This window comes from Musca domestica, unplaced genomic scaffold, assembly GCF_030504385.1.
Source record: "Musca domestica strain aabys unplaced genomic scaffold, Musca_domestica.polishedcontigs.V.1.1 37, whole genome shotgun sequence".
Classification (NCBI taxonomy): domain Eukaryota; kingdom Metazoa; phylum Arthropoda; class Insecta; order Diptera; family Muscidae; genus Musca; species Musca domestica.
In genome coordinates this window covers 958,985-984,325 of record NW_026712321.1, presented here as the reverse complement: position 1 = coordinate 984,325, position 25,341 = coordinate 958,985, and the positions used below count along the sequence as shown (strand labels likewise).

General features: G+C 39.0%; 2 protein-coding genes across 7 annotated transcripts in view; one reads left to right on the top strand and one right to left on the bottom strand.

The window, feature by feature from the left end:
- The window catches only part of LOC101892536 (protein 5NUC), a 174,379-nt gene that overhangs the window by 14,083 nt on the left and 134,955 nt on the right, over positions 1 to 25,341 (bottom strand). The gene's annotated exons all lie outside the window — the stretch shown is intronic.
- Positions 86 to 22,203, top strand: LOC101896758 (serine/threonine-protein kinase Genghis Khan). 6 transcript variants are annotated; one of them, XM_011293524.3, is made up of 17 exons: positions 86 to 213; positions 808 to 1,050; positions 1,120 to 1,391; positions 1,449 to 2,693; positions 2,759 to 3,384; positions 3,443 to 3,585; positions 3,646 to 3,823; positions 10,396 to 10,502; positions 15,397 to 15,509; positions 15,782 to 16,534; positions 16,591 to 17,296; positions 19,708 to 19,911; positions 19,987 to 20,172; positions 20,239 to 20,332; positions 20,424 to 20,638; positions 20,779 to 20,891; positions 21,090 to 22,203. In XM_011293524.3, exons 1-17 carry the CDS (start codon positions 198 to 200, stop codon positions 21,138 to 21,140), a joined length of 5,265 nt encoding a protein of 1,754 aa, XP_011291826.2. In that variant the 5' UTR covers positions 86 to 197; the 3' UTR covers positions 21,141 to 22,203. The 6 variants fall into 6 exon arrangements, with proteins under 6 accessions (XP_011291826.2, XP_058982177.1, XP_058982176.1 ...); XM_059126194.1 differs by having other exon boundaries at positions 19,987 to 20,332; XM_059126193.1 differs by having other exon boundaries at positions 3,443 to 3,823; positions 15,782 to 15,953; positions 16,011 to 16,534; positions 19,987 to 20,332.

Below are 25,341 nucleotides of genomic sequence, written 5' to 3'. Positions count from 1 at the left end.
GTGTCAGAGTGATGACATCGATAGAATATCAATATTAAATAATCGATTTCATTTTCGTTTTTTTTTTTTTTTCATTCCCATGTCTCTCATTAATCGATTAGTTGAAGAATCGATTCGACTATAGATTTAGATCATAGACCCAATCTAAAAGAAAGAACAATTAATGTATATAAAGAACGTCAAATGTGAAAATAAAAATGTCAGAATTTTGTGGTAAATATTGCAATAATACCAAAGAATATAAATATTAACAAAGCAAAGCAAGAAATTGTTGTAAAAATGCCTTGGAAAATTGTTTCGATTTCACACACACGCCTACATAATAGCAAAATATTATTGGCATGAAAAAATTCACCCCCTTGACGCCTGCTGCTGTTGTGTGTCTTGCCGAAGAAACAATGAATGAATGAACAAAAAGTGAAGAAAAATGAATTCCATCGTTTTGGGGAATGCACATAAATATCGGGGTCAGATATTGCCTCTATTGGGCATTGATTGACTGCACACATCTATAAACTGCAACATTGTAAAGATCGATGATGGAACTCCCTTGTATCAGCCCAATATGACTGATTGAATGTGGTGTTGTCCCCAAAAATGAAAAAAATATACGTACCTACCTACATATATATATGTACACGCAGAGCTAGCTATATATGTATATTTAGACATCCCAACTATAAAAGACAACGAAGACGACAACGACACCAATTTTTTGGTCTACGAAATTAATATACATATTTACGTATTTTTTGTTTTATTTCATTTCTTTTACGATTTTTTTTTCGTTTCTGTGTTTTGCTCTAGAATCTCTTGAAGAATCGTCGTGTACAAGGCGATTGAAAATACTCGAATCGGTTATATTGGAACATGGCATGTCACAAGTTGTGGCCGACAATAAGGATAGGGATGGTGGTGAGGATGAAAATTTCCCCCATGGCAAAGCAATATCGGTGGAGACACTATTGGATGCCTTACTGTTGCTCTACGATGAATGTTCTAATTCATCGCTTAGAAGAGAGAAGACTGTATCAGATTTTATAAAAATTGGTAAGAGGATTTGAAATGGATATGCTGCTGCTATATTTGGATGTGTGTTTATGATCTGGACTGTTTCAGCTAAACCTGTGGTTTCTTTGGTTAAGAAATTACGTTTGTCTCGAGATGATTTTGAGATTATAAAAATCATTGGCCGCGGTGCTTTTGGAGAAGTGTGTGTGGTACGCATGATAAGCACCCAGAAAATTTATGCCATGAAAATTCTGAACAAATGGGAGATGTTGAAGAGGGCCGAAACTGCCTGTTTCCGCGAGGAACGTGATGTATTGGTCTATGGCGATCGCCAGTGGATTACAAATTTACATTATGCCTTTCAAGATGACACCAATTTGGTAAGTCAACTCTTTATAGCCAATGGGAATGATTTCAAATGCCCTTTTGTTTTGTAGTATTTAGTTATGGATTATTATTGCGGAGGCGATCTCCTAACATTGCTAAGCAAATTTGAGGATCGTCTACCTGAAGATATGGCTAAGTTTTATATAGCCGAAATAATATTGGCCATCCATAGTATACATCAGTTGCGTTATGTCCATCGGGACATAAAACCAGATAATTTGGTCATTGATGTTAATGGCCACATACGTTTGGCAGATTTTGGTTCTTGTTTGCGTTTGGGTGCCGATGGTAAAGTCCAATCAAATGTGGCTGTGGGCACTCCCGATTATATATCCCCCGAAATTCTAAGGGCCATGGAAGATGGCCAGGGTCGATATGGAGCCGAATGTGATTGGTGGTCTTTGGGTGTGTGTATGTATGAAATGCTCTATGGCGAGACTCCGTTTTATGCCGAAAGTCTGGTGGAAACCTATGGCAAGATTATGAATCATCAGAATTGTTTCGATTTTCCACCTGAAGATGGTCTGCAAAAGGTTTCAGATGCTGCCAAGGATTTAATAAGGCGTTTGATATGTGCCCCGGAATTTCGTTTGGGTCGCAATGGCATCGAAGATTTTAAGGCCCATCCCTGGTTTGAGGGCTTAGATTGGGACAATATACGCCTGGGACCGGCCCCCTATGTACCAGATGTGGACAGTCCCACCGATACTTCCAATTTTGATGTTGATGACAATACCATACGCCATTCAGATTCAGTACCACCTGCCGCCAATCCTGCATTTTCAGGGTTTCATTTACCCTTTGTTGGTTTCACCTTCACCCAGAATAGTTGTATGTCGGATTTGGGCAAGCTAGACATAAGTAGTCTAACCTCGACGAAAGAGGACAGTATTGAAGGATTTGATCTTTCATTTTATAATACCCTAAAACAAGAATTACTTAACGAGAAGAATCTCTCTCCCGAATGCACACGCCAAATTCTCAACGAATTGAAAATATTTACCAAAAAGAAACAAGAATTAGATAGTAGTAGCACTAACTCCTCAGGTGATAAAGAGAGCGACAATAGCATTTCAAAGGCCCGTCTGCAAGAGCTGGACAAGGAGCTGAACGAATTAAAACGCGAAAAGTTGGAAATAATCAAAGAATACAATGATGCCTTGGATCGAATAAAACAGCAGGATGCTGAGCTCAAGGATGCAATAAGCCAAAGAAATCTGGCCATGATGGAATATTCAGAGGTCACGGATAAGCTGTCGGAATTGAGAAGTCAAAAGCAGAAACTATCACGGCAGGTTAGTATATTTGGAATAAAAATATAAATTAACTTTGGTAAAAATATATATTTTGGGGTTCTTAGGTGCGCGACAAAGAAGAAGAACTGGAGACGGTAATGAAAAAAATCGACCAGCTGCGCCAGGACTTGAGAAAGTCCGACAAAAGTCGCCGTGAGCTGGAAATGCGCATGGAAGACGCCCTCACCGATATCGCCACCGAAAAGAAGCAACGAGAACGCACAGAAGAATTCTGCCGCCAACTCCAAGAGGAACTGAATAAAAAGAAAAATTCCGATGCCTCGTCTTCCTATGCTGCAAGTGGAGCTGCAAATAATTTCAATTCCGATGCAACACGCTACGAAATCGAACGCATCGAAATCCAGTGTACGGAGAAATTGAATCAACAACAGGCTAGATATAATCTGGAAATTTCGGCATTACGCGAACAGCTTAAAGAGGCGGAAAAGTATCAGGAAACCCTACTCAATGAACTGCAACAGTCACGTGAGAAATACGAAAGCAATAAATTGGAAACATTGAGTGATACCACAGACACAATAAGTGAGCTAAAAGAGGATTACGACAAGGATCGTAATATGTGGATAGAAGAGAAGCAAAGGCTGCTCATGGAAATGGAATTGCAAAATCAAAAAACTCTACAAATTCAGGCGAAGCAAAGTGAATATGAGGACAATATCGAAGAGCTAAAGTGAGTTAAATGTTTTTTTGTTATCACTTTTTTACTAAATGGTGTTTTTTGTTTACAGATCGAAACGCCAGGCCATTGGCCAGTGGGAGAAACAAATGTCAGAAATCATACAATGGGTATCGGATGAAAAAGATGCCCGCAGCTATTTACAGGCCTTGGCCACAAAAATGACCGAAGAATTGGAATATCTAAAACATTCTGGTAGGTACCTTGGAGATTTGCCGTTTTCTTCTATTTATTTGCGTTTTGTTTTCATTGCAGGTCCATTCTATAAAAAGAATAACGACAATAACAAGAATTGGCGCAATCGAAGATCCCAAAAATTGGATAAAATGGAATTGCTTAATTTGCAATCCTCTTTGCAATCCGAAATTCAGGCAAAGGCAGCTATATCTGATGAATTGAGTAAAACTCGTGCCGAGCTGATGGCAACACAGAAGTAAGCAAACGTATAAAACATAAGTTGAAGTTGAAAACATAAGTTGGAAAAGAGTTCTTTTTTGCTTTGGTTTGCATCAAAAATGTTTTGTAAGATAACAAATTTGGCAGAACGTTATGTTGCTTTCAAAACTAGATCAAATTTAAATTGGGATCAAATTTTCCAACATTTTCCGTACCTACTCCAGCAAAAATGGTGAAAATATTAACACGAAGGGATTCTCCAATTGATTTAAACTTTGTAAAGAGCTAAATCTTGGTTTCAAATCTAGATCTAATTTGAATTGGGATCACATTTTCCACCATTTTCCGTACCTACCTCAGAAAAAATGGTGAAAATATTAACACCAAGGCATTCTCCATTTGATTAAAACTTTGTAAAGAGCTAAATCGTTACTGTTCCAATTTTTTCTGACACGTACTAAACAACGGAATCTCCTAGCTTGCATCCAAACGTGTACCCAACAGCTAAGACCCCCCAACAAGTTATTAAAATATAACAATAGCCAAGATTCAGCATATTTGAAGCACTTCTTCCCTCCCATACATAGAGTGAACATTGTAAAAAAACTCGTACAGGACTGCCAAACTTATATCAGTACAGGGTGAGATATAAAAAACTGCAACAATGGCGTTGACATAATTTTTATACATTTTTAAATTTTATTGAATGAAAGCAAATAATGTCGGAAATAGCATCAAATTTTAAAATAAGTTTAGATTTGTTCGAATTTGTCACCTTTGGCACGAATTATGGCCTTCAAATGGCCAATTAACCCATCATACGCTGCCCGAATGTTGCTCTGCGGTATTTTGGCCCATTCCCGGCGAAGCGCTTGCTTGAGGTGATCGACACCTTGGTATTTTTAGTGCCAACCTTGCTTTCCAAAATATTCCAGACACAATTGTCCACAACGGATTGGTATCCGGAGATTTTGGTGGCCATTGTGGGCTGGAAATGAAGCGAGGAACCTTATTTTGTAACCATTCTTGGGTGGTGCGTGCTGATTGCGATAGTGCTGAGTCCTGTTGGAATGTCCAAGGTCTTCGGCACAAATGTTTGTGTGCCCAAGGCTTAAATACAACCTCCAGGATATTTCCACGATCAGCATAATCATATGCTTTCGTTGCAGTACCTGCTTGGGTGTTATCGTATGAGTCATCCTAACTATCATATGGTGAAAAGAACTCCCCCACCCAGGCGTGTCAGGAAGGACCTGCATGATCTAGAGAGATATGTCCAGCGATATAAGAGAGAGCCCCTAGATAAGGAAGCCAAGCCAAGCCATGATCTAGAGAGATATGTCCAGCGATATAAGAGAGAGCCCCTAGATAAGGAAGCCAAGCCAAGCCAAGTAAACAATTACAGTATGAATGCCATCCTCGGAGTCCACGCCCCATCCACAATCCCACGGCAGCGGGTTCTACGATACCGGATTGACCCGAAACAACAAGATTCCAGTTTCGGCCAGCGGCTGCCAACCCAGTATGTACATGTTTGTGTTTGTTTATTTTTCTGCATTGGGAGCAGCATATCCCGGAATGCTTGCTCCGGATTTTATTGGTCCGTGCCGGGATTGAGGAAAACCCCGGACCTTGGTTCTGCTCGGTTTGTCAGAACGTCATCCACCACAGATCTGTCTCGGTGCGATGTAATGGATGCAGAGAGTGGGTGCACTTCAAGAACTGTTCCGGATTAAGGCGTTTGCGAGACTACAGCGAAAGGGATTATTTTGCGACTTGCTGCAGTAACGTAGTCCCCAGCGAGTCCTCTTCTTCGTCGCCCTCGTCAGAGACGTCGTCGGAGTATGGCACTCCACCGCAGTCTCCAGAACAGCAACCAACACCGCAGCACCTAACGCCACATGTTGCTGTTCCAACTCCGGATTGTGCATCATTCTTGCAATTCAATTGCAACGGACTTCGAGGCAAAATAGATGAGATAGTGGAATTTATGAGTCGGAGGAATATTAAGATCGCAGCGGTGCAGGAAACCAAGCTGAATGAAAATTGCAGCCTACAACGTTGTTATGGTTACAACGTACTAAGGAAGGATCGCACCAGAAGTGGAGGTGGGGGATTAGCGTTCCTGTTACACCATTCTGTTCAGTACAGACCTATCTCGCTTGAGCTAGTCTCTAGTGACCCATACATGGAATGTATGGGGGTAGCAGTCAAGTGTGGAACTGCCGAGGTAGAGGTGCTTAATGTGTATATCCCGCCGATTAATAGCTGTGAACCGCGTTATTTGCCTGATATTAGCCCATTATTGGTAGGCAATAACCGCCTGGTACTAGGGGATTTTAATGCCCACCATGAGTTGTGGCATTCCGTCCTAGGTAATGACCAGAGGGGATCAGCGCTAGCAGAGCAGATTGACTGCTCCACATTTTGCACGGTTAACGAGGATGCCCCCACCCGAATAAGAGGAGAGTGTCACAGTTCGCCAGACTTAACCATAGTGTCACCCGGTCTGATAAATGACGTGACTTGGCAACCCGTCATTTCTCTTGGCTCAGACCATCTCCCGATAATCGTCTCCATAAGCAGGTCGCCCGATTTCATAACCTCTGAACGCCGCACTTTCCTTAACCATGGGAAAGCTCACTGGCCAGACTTCAGAGAATTCACCAACCGCCGCTTCAGAGAACTGCCCAACCCTTCTGATGTTCGGGTAGCAGAAAGGATTTTCCGAAACATCATCAGAGCTGCAGCCGCTCGCTATATACCTGCTGGTCGAATACCCGAGATAAGACCAAACTTCCCAGCAGAGGCAGCGGGATTAGCAAACGAGCGTGATGATCTCCGTCGTACCAACCCTACTGATCCTAGAATCAGTGATTTGACGGTTGAAGTCAACCGGTTGGTACAGGAGCATAAGAGGAAAAAGTGGCTAGACCATCTGAAGTGCTGCAACATTGGAACCGATATGAGTAAGCTGTGGGTAACGGTTAAGTCGCTCTCGAACCCTGGAAAAAAGGATGATAGGACCTCAGTCACTTTTAACGACGTAACGGTGACTGATCCGAAGAGGTGCGCGGAATATTTTAACCGACAATTTGTCGAGCACCCCGAGAGCGATAGGGCGAAGCGAAGAGTACTACGTCGTATCAGATCTCTTCCCGCCGAGGAGGAACCACCACAGTTTACGATGGGTGATGTTGCAAATGTCATCTGTAACGCTAAGTCATCCAAAGCGTTGGGCCCGGACGGAATCTCAATGGTAATGTTGAAGCAGCTGGATACGCCGGGAGTCGAGTACTTAACGAAAGTTCTCAATTTGTCGCTAGCCACCCACATAGTGCCCGAAACCTGGAAAATGGGCCGGGTGGTCCCGCTACTGAAGCCAGGCAAGGATGCCAGTAAAGGCGAATCGTACAGGCCGATTTCGCTTTTGTCGCCAGTAGCAAAGACTCTTGAGGCTTTACTCCTCCCCAGCATTAGAGGAAGCTATACAGTTGCCAACCACCAGCATGGATTCCGTCCACAACATAGTACCACAACAGCATTACACGCCATTTCCACACAGGACTGAACCAGAACAGGCCGTGTGACAGAACAGTGTTGGTAGCCCTTGACCTATCAAAGGCATTTGATACGGTCAATCATGCCACACTGTTTGAGGACGTACAGAGAACTACCCTCCGGCCAAGTTTGAAACGTTGGATAATCAACTATATGTGTGGACGCCAGTCGTACGTGGAATTCCGGAACAAGAAGTCCAAAGCCCGTAGAGTGAAACAGGGAGTTCCCCAAGGCGGGGTGATATCTCCGGAACTGTTTAACCTCTACCTTTCCGGAATTCCTCGCCCTCCAGACGGCATTGAGATCGTAACGTATGCGGATGATTGTACGATCATGGCGTCGGGTCCAGTGGTCGATGACATATGCGAAAGGTTGAACCCCTATCTCGCGGAGCTTGCCGCATACTTCCACGCGAGGAATATGAAAATATCCGCCACGAAATCAACGGCCACACTCTTTACCACATGGTCTGCGGAGATGAGAACACAGCTGAATGTTCAGGTCGAGGGGAATCTAATACCGACCACGAACTACCCCAAGATTCTTGGGGTAACGTTCGACAGCATGTTCAAGTCGTCCGCGCAAGCCACAGCTATCTGCGACAAGATGAAAAGTAGGAACAAGGTCCTCAAGGCGCTAGCCGGCAGCTCTTGGGGTGCGGACAAAGAAACCTTGTTGACCTCTTATAACGCGATAGGTCGGTCTGTGGTCAACTATGCGGCTCCAGTGTGGTCTGCGAATACTAGTGCTACGCAGTGGAAGAATATCCAGACCTGCCAGAACGCTGCCCTGAGAACTGCGACAGGGTGCCTCCTCATGACACCAGTGGACCATCTACATGAGGAGGCGAAAGTCCTTCCCTTACGTCAGCATAATCATATGCTTTCGTTGCAGTACCTGCTTGGGTGTTACCGTGAGAGTCATCCCAACCATCATATGGTGGATAACTCTCCCCCACCCAGGCGTGTCAGGAAGGACATACATGATCTAGAGAGGGAGGTCCAGCGCTACAAGAGAGAGCCTCTAGATCAAGAAGCCTATCAGGCAGGTCTGAGTGGCATTCACACCGATGCAGTCGCGGATGCTATGAGCAGTTATAAAGTGAATGCCGTCCTCGGAGTCCACCCCCCATCCATTGCAGCCGAAGAACGTCAGCTGCCTAGACAAACCAGGGTAGTTTTGGCGCAATTACGTTCAGGATGGTGTAGTCGCCTCAATTCGTATTGGGCACGAATTGATGAAGATGTGCGTGACGCCTGCCCGGCGTGCGATACAGGCCCGCACAATACGCTACACCTTTTTAATTGCTCAGCCAAACCTACCCAACTCACTCCAGAGGATCTCTGGCTACAGCCCGTTAAAGTAGCCGAATTTCTAAACCTGGAGCTGGAACCAGATTAGCAGAACACAAACACACACATGCACTACTGCTACAACAACAACAACAACGCCCCATCCATTGCAGCTGATGAACGTCGGCTGCCTAGACAAACCAGGGTAGTTTTAGCGCAGTCACGTTCAGGATGGTGTAGTCGTCTCAATTCGTATTGGGTACGAATTGATGAAGATGTGCGTGACGCCTGCCCGGCGTGTGATACAGGCCCGCACAATACGCTGCACCTCTTTAATTGCACAGCCAAACCTACCCAACTCACTCCAGAAGATCTCTGACTACAGCCCATTAAAGTAACCGAATTTCTAAACCTAGAGCAGGAACCAGATTGGCAGAAGGCAAATACATGCATGTACTACTGCTACAACAAGAACGACCATGGCCAGCGTTTGAGTTCTGGTGGCCAACCGATGGTGCACATTTTCAGCTGACCTCTTTTCAGCTATTTGCTCATCGGAGAAAACCAAATTCGCCAGTTTTCCACCTTAGGCCAAGCGAAGCAACTCTTTAGCTCTTTTGAGTCTATTTTCTATCGGTAGTTCTTTTTCTTTTGGAATATCAATGGCTTTACCCCGAGCTCATTTTTCAATATTTGCCGTATGGGAAATTGCGATATGTTCAGCTCACGAGCAATTTTTCGGCCACTGTGATGCGGATTTCGATCAAGTCGCTTCTTTACTTTTCGAACCATATTTGTTTATGTTGCTGCTTTCTTCTGTCCACTTCCTTGACGTCGGGCTACGCTACCAGTATTCGGCAGTTCACCACTTTCGGACAAGCGAAGCAACTCTTTAGCTCTTTTGAGTCTATTTTCTTTCTGTTGCGGTGTAAGTTCTTGCACTTTTTGGAATTTCAATGGCTCATGAGCTCATTTTTCGATATTTGCCGACCGGAGTCATTTTTTGGCCACTGCGATGCGGGTTTCGGTCAAGTCGCTTCGCCAAGTGGCTTAGAAATGACAGTAGTCTGAAGTTGGTTGCAGTTTTTTCATCTCACCTTGTGTATATCCGTATAACACAAAATAAATGATTCGGTTTATGAAGTAAAACTTTCGGAGATTTTTTAAACGGAAGAAAATCCCGATCTATGTTTGGAAGATTTTTAAGGATTATTTAAAAGCATATAAGTAGTTTCTAAAGCCCTTGAGTGAATAGAGGTCGTTTGCGATCTGTAAAAAGGGATACTTTCAGTGGCTTAGAAATGCAGGCAGTCTGAAGTTGGTTGCAGTTTTTTTTTCATCTCACCCTGTATAAAAGGTTCATTCCTTTGGAACCACCCATCTGAAAGGGTCACAAATGTTGGCAAATATATTTTATATATTTAGTTATTCTCAAAACAATAATACCATGGAATCTTCTCCACAAAATGGCTCTACACATTCCTATGGGCCCTGTGAATGTATTTCTATCCTAAACTTCTTCGAAAGTTATAATCAATTTGAACACCCTGTATAAAAGGTACATTCCCAATGGGATTAGTTATTCTCAAAACAATAACAAATGAAAATAGACCCTCGAAAACTTCTCCATAAAATGACACCACACATTCCTCTGACCGCTGTGAATGTATTTCTATCCTAAATTCATGTTTCTTCGAAAGTTATGATCAGTATGAACACGATTTATTTATGTTTCTTTTCTGTATTTTCCCAACAGAGATTTGAATGATTATCGCAAACGTTGTGAATCGGCCATGTATGAATTACATTTCAAGGAAAACCAAGTGAGAGAATTGCAAAAAGGTTTGGAGTCTTCCAAAGGATGTAAGTATTACTTTGATGACCGCATCAAATTTTTTTTTGAATTGTGTTAGCCTTTGAAGTGTTTTTATTTTGAAATTTTGTCTTAACCCACCCAATGAAGAAAAATCGCCTATGTTGTTGTTGTTGGCAATATCACGGGAAACCGCTTGACTACTTCTGATGCTCTAATCCTCAAAACAAAACAAAAAAAGTACTAAAGCGAAAAACGCTGCTACCAAGAGTTCATAATGCATGAATTTTGAACATTTTTCTCTACCTTTCTTCTTTCTCTTGTTCTTACACAAATCTCAGAAAAAAAACCAAAATTTTCAGTTGGCCTACTTCTCACACACACGCTCTACTCTACTCGATTTTCTTTGATTTAAATTTGATTTTTTTTTTGTTTTTCTATTTTGATTTGTTTTCTTTTTCACAAAAAAAAAAAAAAAAAAAAAAACCAAAAAAACAAACCAATAAAGCCCCTGTTTTAGATGCTACTAATGTCGATGAGTTGTTTAACGAAGATTTTAAGAATAACGAAAGAAACACTACCAACCTTAACGATAGAAAACCGAATCGTTCCAAATTTAATGTGTGTGCCAAGTGCAATCAGTATACGCGTACAAGTGAACAGTTCCTACCTCCTACTAGTACTAGTAGTAGTAGTAATACGAAAAACGACAGTGAGCCCCATGAGGGCGGCAGCTTAGATGCAACAATAAACCATGGCCAGCAACCACAAGAAACTGTTTCCGATTTTCACATTAGGCAACGACGACAAATTGATAACAACGACAATGTCAACGATGACGACAGGCTCAACAACGAACTCCTTGTTGTTCCTCATCATACGGCAACAACTTTAAACCCAACCGAAATCAGCCCAAGCCCAAGTCAAAGTGATGGCTTGAATGCAAATACTTCATATTTTTCTACTACGACGTCATCACTACCACCACCACCATCAACAACATCACATTTGACCACTGCGAAAAAACAAACAATGAAAGAAATAAAATCACAGAATAATAAAGTCTACACCTGGGTTGGATTTACTTCATGTTTTCTCGGCATGTTGTATCTCTTCTTTCGCAATAATGCAATACAATAACTAGATAAATAATCGAGCGCATAGAAAGCACTTAAGTACAATAGAATTATAAAGAAACATAGAATCCAAAAACAAGAGAAAAGTCACCACCTCGAATTGTATTACCAAAATCCTTGCAAAAGCTAACGAAATGAAACAAAAAAAATATAGCTGTTATAATTGTTGTTAAATTTTTCAAAAATTTCAAAATTTTATATCTTAATTTTTTTCTGTTGTTGGTAAATCGAAAAAAAAAACTGTCTTAAGTGTTTTTTTCTATCCCAGACGACCCAAGACCCCCCAAAAATCAAACAAGACTTTCATGGGGGGGGGGTTTAAGTCCTTCCACGAAAAAAGAAAGACTGTTTTCTTAACGGTAATGTATTCTGTTGTGTGAGCTAGGGATTGAAACCTTTTTTGAACTGAACTCCCCCTAACCATCTTATAATTGGATAAAAAGCCAAGCCACTCGCTCCCCCTTAACTGCCTCAAAGCCTAATGCCAACAAAATTTCTCAATTGGGTTTCAATTCCTGGCTTAATTTTTTTCATAATTTTCCTTTTCGTTGAGTTTAATTTTTATGTGCCTTCCATTCGTTCGTTCGTTTGTTTTTTTATTGCTTCTTGTTACATGTTTTGTTTCCTCTTTTTAACTGCCTATTTTTTTCAAAATCCTCCCTCTGTGGAAGTTACTGCCGCCCCAAAAAACAGCATTTCTGACTAGCTGCTGCCGCCACCGCCTTATTAAAGAGAGGAGGCCTAACTGAAAGTTATTGCAGCTTTAAGTGCTCATTACGAAATAAATTGCATTTTCAACATAACCTCAATTAACCCCCCCAAACAAGCTCAACTGCATATCTCGTTTTGATATGATCAAATTGTAATTTTGATATGATTCAAATAGTAATAATATTGTGTTTTTTGTTAAATTGACGTTAAACATTTTAAAATGAAAAAAAAAAAAAAAATGCAATCTAACATAACCTCTAAAAATGGTTTTGGACTTGTGTATTACAAGCGAAACTTGGCGTTACTTAGGGGCACCTTTATTAAAAAAGTGGTTGCTCCCTCGCCAAAGTCTGACTTAAAATAAAAAACAAAGTGAACTCTAATTAGAATGATTAACAAAAGTACATTTTCAAATCTAATTGAAAATCGTGCAATACATTGTGCCTTAGTTTTAGACTCTACGTTTCTTTGGGCGAAATCCGTTTCTCAGCATTTGGAGTAGATCTAGCGGTGTCCATCCGTCTGCTTTTTTAGTATGCAGGGTATATGAAGTTTGTCATTCCGTTTGTAACACCTCGAAATATACATTTCAGACCCAACAAATTGATCAGAATCAAATTCTATCGCGCTTTAGCGATGCCTGCCTGTCTGTGGAAATCACTCTAACTTCCGAACGAAATGAAGTAGGTTGATAAAATTTTACTGATATTTATATAATGTCTTTGGTATTGAAAATGGGCCATGTAAGTCCACGCCTTCGTATAGCCCCCATATAATGGTACTTCCTTATTTTCGGTGTTTTGGTGATTTAAGCGACATTATTCACCGGAATTGTTTCAATTTTGGTATTTGAAGTTCGTAATGGATACTACAGCCTATGACAGAAAATTGTCTGTGCAGGTCCTCGTCTTCGTATAGCCCCCATATAACGGCAACTCTTGCTATTTAGTATTTTGATGATTTTGGCGGCATTATTCACCGGAATTGTTTAAAATTTGGTATTTGTAGTTCGTAATGGATACTGCAGCCTAAGACAGACAATTGTATGTGCAAGTCCACGCCTTCCTATAGCCTCCATATAATGGTACCTCCCGATATTCGGTATTTTAATGATTTTAGCGGCATCATTCACCGGAAATATTTCAAAATGGATACTACGGCCTATGACAGAAAATTCTCTGTGCAGGTCCTAGTCTTCGTATAGCCCCCATATAATGGTACCTCCCTATTTTCGGAATTTTGGTGATTTAAGCGACATTATTCACCGGAAATGTTTCAAATTTTTGGTATTTGATGTTCATAATGGATACTACAGCCTGTGGCAGAAAATTGTCCGTGCAGGTTCACGTCTTCGTATAGCCCCCATATAGCGGCACCTCCCGATGTTTGGTATTTTGATGATTTTAGCTTCAGTATTCACCGATTTTTTTAAGTTTCGCATTTCGCATTCACGTCGTCGGTATATTTAAAATTTTAATAGAAAGAACAAAGCTATGCTTTCCAGTAGAATTAGATCTGTAGGTTCACTCTTTTTGGATTCTCCCAAAAAAGTCATACAAAAGTAAATAGTCAAATGCTGAGGGTGTATGTCGGTCTGTAAACCGACTGATACTATTTTTAACTTGTTATTCAACGTCTGAGGCCGTCTTTTGATGACAGTTATTCCTTAAAAAGTTTTAAAGCCCATCTTCGAGCTGAAAAAAGTGATTTTTTAGAATTTTTTCTAAAATCAAGTAGTTGATCTGTTTTTTGCTTCTCCTCCATCTTCGAGCTGTAAAAAATAATTTTTTAGTTTTTTTTTTTCAAAGATCAAGTAGTTGACCTGTTTTTTTAGCGTTTACTTCTCTCGGAAACCGTGGAAAATGTAAATATCGGAAAAATGACGACCGATCTTGGGTAATTTGTTTTCCTGAAATATTGAAATTTGACACGGTAACGATTCTCATCTCGGTAACCGTGGAAAAATATAGGTCCATCATCAAAATGGTGAATATCAAAAAAGTGACGGCAGATCGTGGGTATTTTGTTGTCCTGAAATATTGAAATTTGACACGGTAACGACAATGCCTATATAAGGTCGGCAAATAATCCTAGCTGACTACTAAGTTTGCTGTCAAAATACATAACTACTATTGTGTAAAAACTATGCCGACCTTATATGGGCCTTGCTGCTATCCAGAATCTACCCATATCCATAGTTAAAATTTTGCTTTATTATCACTCCTCCTCCAGTTGACTAAAAATCGTCCCCCACTCCCCAAATTTTATTTTTTTGGAATGTAAAACCTACTTTAATTCATTGCAGATACAACACATATCCATTATTCTTCATTGGGAACAAAAAAAAAATGATAGGAAACAAATTGGAATTTTACTCCGAGGACACAGATGGAAATGGGTTCACATGAAAGACCATTAGGTTTAAGGAAGAGTGCGGAAAAAATAAACATATCCTTTCCTCTCACTTTCTTTGGTCATAGACTAACGATGGATCTGTTATTGTGTGATGAATCCGAAAGAAAAACGTCACACCAAAAAGGAATTTTTTCAAATTTTGAAATTAGTTTAAAATCGAAAAATATGAAAAACTTATTTGGAAGTATATGTTTTTCCTTCGCATCCAATTTAGTATTGTCATACCGAAACAGGTCCTCAAGTGTTTCTTTCATTTGAACATTGTCCACCTGTGGCTTCGTTGTTTGTGTTTACAAGCACGAAATTCTAGATTAGACTATCATTCCCTTATCCTCCTATCAGATATGTCCATTGTGTTCAAACTTTTATGTAACTAAATATTTGTATCTTTGTTCTCTTTTTATTTAAATTTATACACACACACATATCCTTCGTTCGTTCGTTTGTTCTCGTTCATCACCATCATCATCACATCATCATTATCCATGTTTATTTGACATCCACAACAATACATCCGATTTATATCTGCTTGCACATAACAAACAATTGTGTGTGTGTGTATGTGTGTGCGTGTTCTCTTTGCAAACAAATCATTTATATCCATATCCATGCCAAAATCCACCAAACGTCAATCATCAATCAAAATCAAATCAAATGCAAATGCAATGCCTCCAAAATGCAGTTCTGGAAAGATCCAATTCACAGGTATCTTATAATTATTTCAATAAAGAAGCGGCAGCTATATTCAAGGAATCTGATCCAAATATTTGTGGCCTATCAATGGGTGATACTGTGGTGAGTATTAAATTGATCCCCCATTCCGTATTAAACGTCATTTGGGGGAAAGAGAGAGAAGAATAATTGCAAGTTGTCCCTTGACCAACCTTTTTTAAAAAGAGAATAAATAAAGCTTTTTGCTCCTCTCTCTCTCTCACTCTCTCTCCCTCAAAAATGGGTTTCCCTTACAAAACTCTGGGTGGAAATGTAAAAAAACAATGTTTTCTGATTCAGTTTCCATTGACCACCTAAAAAACTAATGCCACTTTTTCTCACCCCCCTCTCCTTAGATGAACTCATCCTCGAACATCTTCTTTTCGGATGACTCAGCGGCGGCGGCATCCTCGTCAGCCGATCAACGCCAAAGCGGCGGCGTCGGCGGCGGACAAATGGCCTATGGCGGCAGTTATCCCATGAACTTGTCACCCGAACACAATCTATCCTATGGCGGCATAGATGAGGGTAAATCGCTTATACGAAATTCCAGTTCAAAAAGTAATTTGAGTTGTAAATCAACAGACACCCAACACCATCATCAGCAACAGCAGCAGCAACAGCAAACGCCCAGCATGCATAAGCAAAAGATCCATCAGTTTTTGGTACGCACCTTTAGCAGTCCCACCAAATGCAACCATTGTACGTCCCTTATGGTGGGCCTAACCCGCCAGGGAGTGGTGTGTGAGATTTGCGGTTTTGCCTGCCACACAAATTGTTGTCAAAAGGTTCCTACAATATGTCCAGTACCAAATGATCAAACCAAACGGCCACTGGGCATTGATCCGACGCGTGGCATTGGCACAGCCTATGAGGGCTATGTCAAGGTACCCAAACAGGGTGTGGTCAAGCGTGGCTGGGTACGGCAATTTGTGGTGGTGTGTGATTTCAAGCTATTCTTATATGACATTTCGGCGGATCGCAGTGCCCTGCCTTGTGTGAATGTATCACAGGTATTGGACATGAGGGATACGGAGTTTGCCGTGACCAGTGTAAGGGAAAGCGATGTCATTCATGCAGCCAAAAAAGATGTGCCATGTATTTTCAAGGTAACCATAAACCGCAAATTTCTCTAAAGAAAATTAAAAATCTCTTTGCTTTTCAGATAAAAACCTCTCTCATCGAGGGTGGGCCCTGCCTAAACACCCTAATGCTGGCCGACAATGAATCGGAAAAAACCAAATGGGTTGTGGCACTGAGTGAACTACATCGCATTCTAAAGCGCAACAATTTACCCAACACCGCCATCTATAAAGTCAATGAAATCCTTGACAGTTCTTTGGCCCTAATGCGCAATGCCCTAAGTGCCCTAATCGTGTACCCCGATCAATTGTTGTTGGGCACCGATGACGGCCTTTACTGCATTAATTTCGAACAATATGAAATTGCCCGAATTGGTGATAGTAAAAAAATTCTACAAATCTGGTATATCGAAGAGGAACACATCTTGGTGCTGTTGTGTGGCAAACAACGTCACATTCGTTTGCTGCCCATACGAGCGCTGGAGTGCAGCGACGTTGAATGGATCAAGGTGGTGGATTCGAAAAATTGTGTGGCCGCCTGTACGGGCATCATAAAACGTATACCGGCTGTGGTGTATTGTTTTGTTGTTGCCCTCAAGCGACCCACCAATCAAACGCAAATCATAGTCTACGAAATTAATCGTAATCGCCTGCGTCATCAGAAGATGTGTGAATTTACGGTGGCCTACACAGTGCAATGTGTTCAAATATTGTCGGATATGCGTTTGGTAATTGGTCATCAAAGTGGATTTACGGCGTATCTGCTGCAGGGAGAAGCAACGGCAATGTGTAAGTGGTAGTGAATTTAGGTTAAGATTTCTAAGAAAGTTTTCGGAGGGATTATTATTTATTTTCATGGATTTAGGGTCTTCTAATTTCATGGATTTAAGGACTTTTTTGGCCCCTTGCAAAAGGTTTTCCAATCTTCAGTAGGAGGAACTTTTGGTATCTTAGGAGACTATATTTACGAAACGACACCATATGATTAAAAAAATGTCATAGATGATGACTGTTTCGTTTTCTCTGAGGGGTTCTTTAGAAGAAAACATTTTGTCGTCTAAAAAAAGGACAATTTTTTATAGAGGAAAAGAGATATTGGTATTTGAGAAGGGAAATCTATGCAGGCTATGATCCGTTGATAAGAACATTTTTTCTTTGACGAAAAAAACTTTTTGCTCACCCATTAGAAAACATGTCTTCTTTGCGGGAAGATCTTTGTGGTCGTCTATGTGAAGACTTTATTCTTTAAAGACTTGGATCCATTGATGAGAACATTTGGCATCTACGACAAAAACTTTTACTCCCCTCGGGAAGATTTTTGTGGCCGCCTACGTTAAGACCTTTTTTCATTCTATATTAAGGCGTTTTGGTCATCGAAGGTAGTCCATGAGAAGATTTTTTGATGTTTCTAAAAGAAATGCTCTTTTATAAGAAGGACGTTCATTTCTCTATTGCGATTTGTTAGCAATTGATGATCTTATGGATCATTCTGGTACAATATATGTCAGTCTTGTCATAGAAAAGAACCTCTTAGTTTTTACAAATTATAGAAAATCTTTTTTTCTGATGTTTTGGAAAATTTTCAAAACAAGATCAAATCAAGTCTGAGTTGTTATGGCACATCAATTCCATTTCGACGCTGACATTAGTTCAACTGGTGGCGTATACGCTATGACAATACAAATACGCCACCCGGTCTTTTTAATGATTATCCTTCAAGATTATTTCCTTCCTAGGCTTTCCTAAAAATTATTCCAAGATTTGTTCTCAATTAAGACGTCGGTTTTCTAAAAATAAGCCTGGAAGAATACATTCAGTGCCTTCTATTTGTACTCTACACCACAAGGTGGTCAGGGTATTATGTCTTTATGCATTTGTTTGTAAGAGGCAAAAGGAAATGAGAGAGACCCCATAGTTCCTTTTGATGATCTGCATAGAATCACATTCTGAGGCGATTTTTCCATGTCCGTCCGCCTGTCCATGTATTTTTGTAAACAAAGTACAAGTTGCATTTATTGGCCGATCCAGATGAAATTTTGTACAAATCATTTCTTTGGCCCAAGTACGAACCCTTTTGAAATTGGAGATAATCGGTCAAAATTTAGATATAGCTCCCATATATATCTTCGTCCGATTTCGCCTTTTATTGTGCACCAAACGTGTAATATTACTCCAAATGGAATGGAATTCTACACATACCACCAAATTAGGCCTAAAAATAAGTATGCCAAATTTAATCGAAATCGGTTCAAATATAGCTATGGGTCCCATATATATTGTTCATCCGATTTGTTATTTTTGTTCTCCGTAGCTGTAATATGCACTCTGTAACAACTATATTTGGGGAAATATGTCAAATACAGTTTAGAAATACGTTTGACAAATTTTATCGAAATCGGTTGGGATTTGGATATAGCTTCCATATACGATTTCGTCCAATTTCCCCCTTTTTTGTACACCAAACGTGTAATATTAGCCCGTTTGGGATGGAATTTGGCACTTACAACCAAATTGAGTTTAGAAACTAGTATGTCAAATTTGGTGAAGATGGGTTCAGATATAGCTATAGCTCCTATATATATTTTTCATCCGATTTGTTATTTTTATCCTCCGCAGCTGTAATATGCACTCTGTAACAACGATATTCAGGGAAATATATCAAATACAGCTCTGAAATACCTTTGACAAATTTTATTGAGATCGGTTCAGATTTGGATATAGCTGCCATACATATATCTTTATCCGATTTCAAGTTACTTGTGCTCCAAATGGGTAATATTAGCCCAAATGGGATGGAATTTGGTACTTACGACCAAATTGAGTCTAGAAACTAGTATGTTAAATTTGGTGAAGATGGGTTCAGATATAGCTATAGTTACCATATATATTTTTCATCTGATTTGTTATTTTTGTCCTCCGCAGCTGCAATTTGGACTCTGTAACAATGATATTTAGGGAAATATATCAAATACTGCTCAGAAATACCTGTGCTAAATTTTATCGAGATCGGTTCCGAATTCCCCATAAAAACTTATTTTTTTTTGTGAAGCTCTACTAAATATATAAAGTGGTGTAGGTTATCATAGAGTCGACCCCGCCCGACTTTGAGACATTCTTTACTGGTTTTTTTGTTGCCTTCCTTTCTATCCCCTTTTCCAATAAAAAAAATAATCTTAATTTTCTTATTTTATTATTTTCAGCTCTAATACATCCTGAAAATCAGTTGTGTGCCTTTCTCAATTACTCTGGCGTCGATGCGATACGCGTCATTGAAATCCAATGTGCTGGCGGTGGCTATGGTGAATATCTGCTAGTCTTTCAAACTCTGGCCATTTATGTTGATTTACAGGGGCGTAAATCAAGGGATCGTGAAATAATGTATCCAGCCCTGCCAACACATATAAGTAAGTTTCCATTTTTATTTTTTGATCTCAAACTCGCAGAGAAAATTCTAATTTTGTTATTTTTTCTCCCCTCAGCTTATTCCGATGGCCATTTGTTGGTGTTTTCCGAGACCCATTTAGATATTTTCAATACCCAAACAGCTGAGTGGGTACAATCGATAGGTTTGAAGCGTTCAGCGCCCCTTAGCCAACAGGGAAATATTGTGTTGACCCACATAAATGATACGCCCTATGTTGTGTATTTGGCAAATATTCATACAAGTAAGGGGTGGAAATTTTGGAATGTTTTGAAAAAAATAATTTTAATTTTGGTATTTTGTTTTCCAGAGGGTCTTTTCCAGTCAAAGAATCTCAAACGTATTAGTGGTGTCAATACCAAGCGCCGTTTTTCCATGAGAGAAATCAATAAAACCATTAAAAAGTTAGTTTGCGCTCACTCTCATCTCTCTCTCTCTCTTCATATTAATTTCATTGTATTATGTTCTTTGTTTTTTTTTTTTTTTTTTTGACAGCACGGACAGAAGATCCAAAATGATTTCAGCTCCCACCAACTTCAATCATATATCGCACATGGGCCCTGGTGATGGCATACAAAACCAGCGCCTATTAGATCTACCAACCTCCATTGAGAGTCCCAATGAATCTCGCAGTCAATTGCTAAGTATGATCCAACCGGATATGGCCTCATTGAAACAATTCCGCCAACTAAAAATTGGTCACAACAATGGTAAGTAGTCTCAAGTCAAGTGACGGACCTTTTCAATATTTTTCATATTTTTGTAATTGCTTTTGTTTTTGTTCCAATGCGTTTTCAACCAAACAACCAACCATTGTCGTTACGTTTATTACTCTATTATTATTACATAGGAGTAATGCAGAAAAGCACAATGCATGACCAGCAATCTGAGCTAAATTATTCAGAATCTCGATCACCCAGTCCATTTGGCAATGAATCATCTTCATTTAAAGACATGTTCGATGTAAGATCTCAATGAAATTATTACTTAATTCTCAATTTTTATATCTCTCATAACCAAACAAACATTTCTACTTAAATTTTGTGTAAATATATATGTATCTATTTCTATATTTAAATATTTTATTATGTGTCTGTAAACATGCCTCCCCCTCCCCCCTTCGCCTGCTGTATCTGTAATACTAATGTAATCTAATTTTAGGATGAATTATCATTCAGTGCTCAACTTATGAACGAGGGAAATCAACAGTGACATTCATTACGATCAATATTGTCCATATTTTCGGAGCAGCATACCTAAAGAAAAAACTGAGATTTTGTGCAATAGAATGCATGGACGTTTGTGTGTGTGTGTGAGAGTGAGTGTGTGCTAGCGTGACGTGTGTGTGTATGAATGCGAGCATGAGAGAAAGAGCAAGAAAGGTTATGCTAGAAGCCTGTACGTGCAGCCAGTCACCGGCCTTCCTTTCATCATTTTTTCATTTCATAACTTTGGAGACATTTTAAAAAATTGATCTCATCTCTTGGAACACACCACTACTACTCAACGTTTCGAAAAAGAAAACACAGAAGAGGAAGAATTGAATACTTGCTATCCAAAAAGAAAAGAAAGGAAAACATTGAACTACATACATATTTATATACATGCATATAAAACGAATACTTATACATTAAAAATTAATAATAATAATAATAATAATTATATTATATATTACGGTTATTTAATTATTATTATATATATTACGAATATTTTTTTCACATTATAATGTAACGAGAGCGATTTAAAAACAAAAAAATGATCCACAAAAATATTTATATACATACAAATTAATCTACATAATATATAATATGTTTTGTAATATATTGAGTTGGTTATAATTATTTTTTATATGTTTATTTTTTAATTTTTTTTTATATTTTTTAAATGCATCCATAAAAAATACATAATATAAATATATAAAAAAACATAGACAAGATAACTAATAATCTTAACTATCAGAGACAAAAACTATTACGCTACAAAAACATCAAACCCCACATACCTACATATATCAATTTCGCCCCCCTCCCCTTCCCCTCAAAAACAAAATTTCCACAATCGATAAATATCTAAAATCAAAATAGTAAGAAATCATATACAAACAATTTTTTTGTTCAACATTTGGTATATTCGCGTTAAAAAAGAGTTTTTAAAAAATTTCAAAAAGAATCGACAAAAATCGAATAAAATACGAAATGAAAAAAATAATGTAGACGTATTCTTAAAATTGGAATTAGAATGAAAAATAATAACGAAAGTATTTATTACAAAGAAACGCATGAGTTTTATTTTGGAAAAAGGATTAATTCAATCTTATTCGTTAATTAAAAAAACAATGAGATATTCCATTTGAATTTTTTATGGAAAAGCCTACTACCAAGCAAATGAGCTACGATAGGGAGCTTATACACGATGAGATGGAAAAACGGTAACCAACTTTAGACTGCTGTCATTTTTAAGCCACTCGTCGGACAGCTGTTAAAATTGTTGCAGTGACAGCTCATTATACAAAAGCATTTTGGTGAGAATTTTCCAAAAAAAAAAAGTTATACGTGATGTAATTCAAGCGTTAACAAAATGAGGTCCCTCGCTTCATTTCCAGCGCACACAATGGCCACCGAAAGCTCCGGATACCAATCCGTTGAACTATTGTGTCTGGAGTATTTTGGAAAGCAAGGTTGGCACTAAAAAGGACCAAAGTGTCGATCACCTCAAGCAAGCGCTTCGCCGGGAATGGACCAAAATACCGCATAGAAACATTCGGGCAGCGTGTGACGGTTTCATTGGCCGTTTGAAGGCCATAATTCGTGCCAAAGGTGACCAATTCGAACAAATCTTAACTTATTCTAAAATTTGATGCTATTTCCGACATTTTATGCTTTTATTCAATAATATTTAAAAAAATGTATAAATTATGGCGTTTGACATTTTGGCTTAACTCTAGTTTAGTAAAAACTCTTCAATTTTTTCAGTGGTAGGTATTTTAACCATGATCCCGGGAAACTATTTTTTTCTTGGGGGACGGACCTGGGACCCCAGATTTTTGACCCGAAAGTCCGGGTTCGAGACCCCGACTAGACCCGGATCCACTAACCCGATATAGACAATATGGGTATCGATTGAAAGCTTATGGAAATACCTTTCCAAAAAGGTTGAATTTGTGCTAATACCTTTACTGAGTCCAGAGATATGGGTCTTTCCATCCGCATAACCCGATTTTAACCAGTTCATTAAAATTATGTTTTTAATAAAAAAAGTGTTTATTTCGCGTAGCAGTCGTCTGAATAACAAAAGTTTTCTAAATTTGGCACTTTTTGTAAATAGCCGGCCTTTGGCCGGGGCTTGAGATTTTCACCTATGGGTATGTCCGACCCCGGCTAACGCGAACAAAAGTTTCATAATTTCGGCACTTTTTGTAAGTAGCCGGCCTTCGGCCGGGGCTTGAGATTTTCTCCTCTGGGTATGTCCTAAACCGGCTAACGCGAACAAAAGGTTCATAATTTCGGCACATTTTGTAAATAGCCGGCCTTCGGCCGGGGCTTGAGATTTTCTCCTCCTGGTATGTCCTACACCGGCTAACGCGAACCAAAGTTTTCCAAATTGGATACCTTTTGTAAATAGCCGGCCTTCGGCCGGGGCTTGAGATTTTCTCCTCTGGGTATGTCCTAAACCGGCTAACGCGAACCAAAGTTTTCTAAATTTGACACTTTTTGTATATAGCCGGCCTTCGGCCGGAGCTTGAGATTTTCTCCTCTGGGTATGTCCCACACCGGCTAACGCGAACCAAAGTTTTCTAAATTTGACACTTTTTGTAAATAGCCGGCCTTCGGCCGGGGCTTGGGATTTTCTCCTCTGGGTATGTCCCACACCGTCTAGCGCGAACCAAAGTTTTCTAAATTGGATACCTTTTGTAAGTAGCCGGCCAACATAATTTTAATGAACTGGTTAAAATCGGGTTATGCGGATGGAAAGACCCATATCTCTGGACTCAGTAAAGGTATTAGCACAAATTCAACCTTTTTGGAAAGGTATTTCCATAAGCTTTCAATCGATACCCATATTGTCTATATCGGGTAAGTGGATCCGGGTCCAGGCGGGGTCTTGATCCCGGACTTTTGGGTCAAAAATCTGGGGTCCCGGGTCCGTCCCCCAAGAAAAAAATAGTTTCCCGGGATCAGGGTAAAAATACCTACCTCTGGAAAAAATTTCGAAAAAATCTAAGAGTTTTTACTAAACTAGAGTTGTTCCGACATTTTTGCAGTTTTTTTATCTCACTCAGTTTCGATCTTTTATGTGATGTTTTTTTTTGACAATGAGATCAATATGAGATTTTAAATTGATGTGGAGTCTCAAACTAAACATGTATTAAACATTCTAAGCCTTAACGGCTTGGTATTCGTTCATTTTTATATTTTTTTACTCACATGTTGATCTTTGGAGTACATGCACCAGGTTAAAAAATAAGTATCTTCACTTTTATTCCATAAAAAAATAACGCTACACTTGTGAAATTCCTAAAACTTTCGCAAATTTTCAAAAATTACGCGATAACCGCAAATAGACATATATCGATAATGTGAAAGCTTATGCTGTTATCTGTTACTGTTGTGGGCAGGGTTGCCAAGCGAAAGCATTTTGCATAATTATCACAGCAAATATAAAAATGAAAGTAAATAAAAAGCTTTTTTAACTGGCTTGAGCTCTCATCTTAATGCTATGTTCTCATTACAGAATCATTTTCACGAATTAACCCGTTCATACGGCACAATTCGTAATTCATAGTAAAAATTCCTTTTTTCAAAAATTTTGTTTTTTTAATTTTAATGAGAATTTATACAACAATACATAAAATTCTCACTAATATAAAAAGAAATAAAGATTTATTATATCAGTAATTTTACAATTTTCATTCAAGTTTTCAACTTTTTGTGTAAAGGTTGACATTTTGAACATATTTTTGTATTTTTCTATTTTTAAATCCTGCCGGATACAAACAATTTGAAAATATTGCCTTCTTTGAATGTACATAGGTCATTCAACATTGTAGTTTTCATTCATAATTTTCAGTCTTCCCCAAATTTTTTTAAATTTCATTAAATTTTCCTATTTTTAATTTTTAAATGTCATAATTTATTTTTTCGATAAATGCTCTCTTTTGTTATGGATGGCACACATTTCTTCTTAGTTCTGAGAGTGATTTGAATAGAACAAAGGACAAAAATCTTTGTTCGCTCAGCAAATTTTGTGTGGGGAATAAAGTAGATATTTCTAATTAATGGTCGAACAAGGAATAGCGCTTGGTAAATAAGGAGGTAGAACAGCTTCCTGTCAGAATTATTCAAAATTATAGGCAATAAGTTGTTTTCATTTATTTGATATTTTTTGTTCATTTCTAAAATGAGTCAAATATCGA

Bases quoted from the DNA above. Each gene is read 5' to 3' on its own strand.
- LOC101896758 (XM_059126192.1), top strand. The intron at 20,333-20,423 runs GTTAGTTTGCGC...TTTTTTTGACAG, and splicing joins ATCAATAAAACCATTAAAAA to CACGGACAGAAGATCCAAAA. The intron at 20,639-20,778 runs GTAAGTAGTCTC...ATTATTACATAG, and splicing joins AAAAATTGGTCACAACAATG to GAGTAATGCAGAAAAGCACA.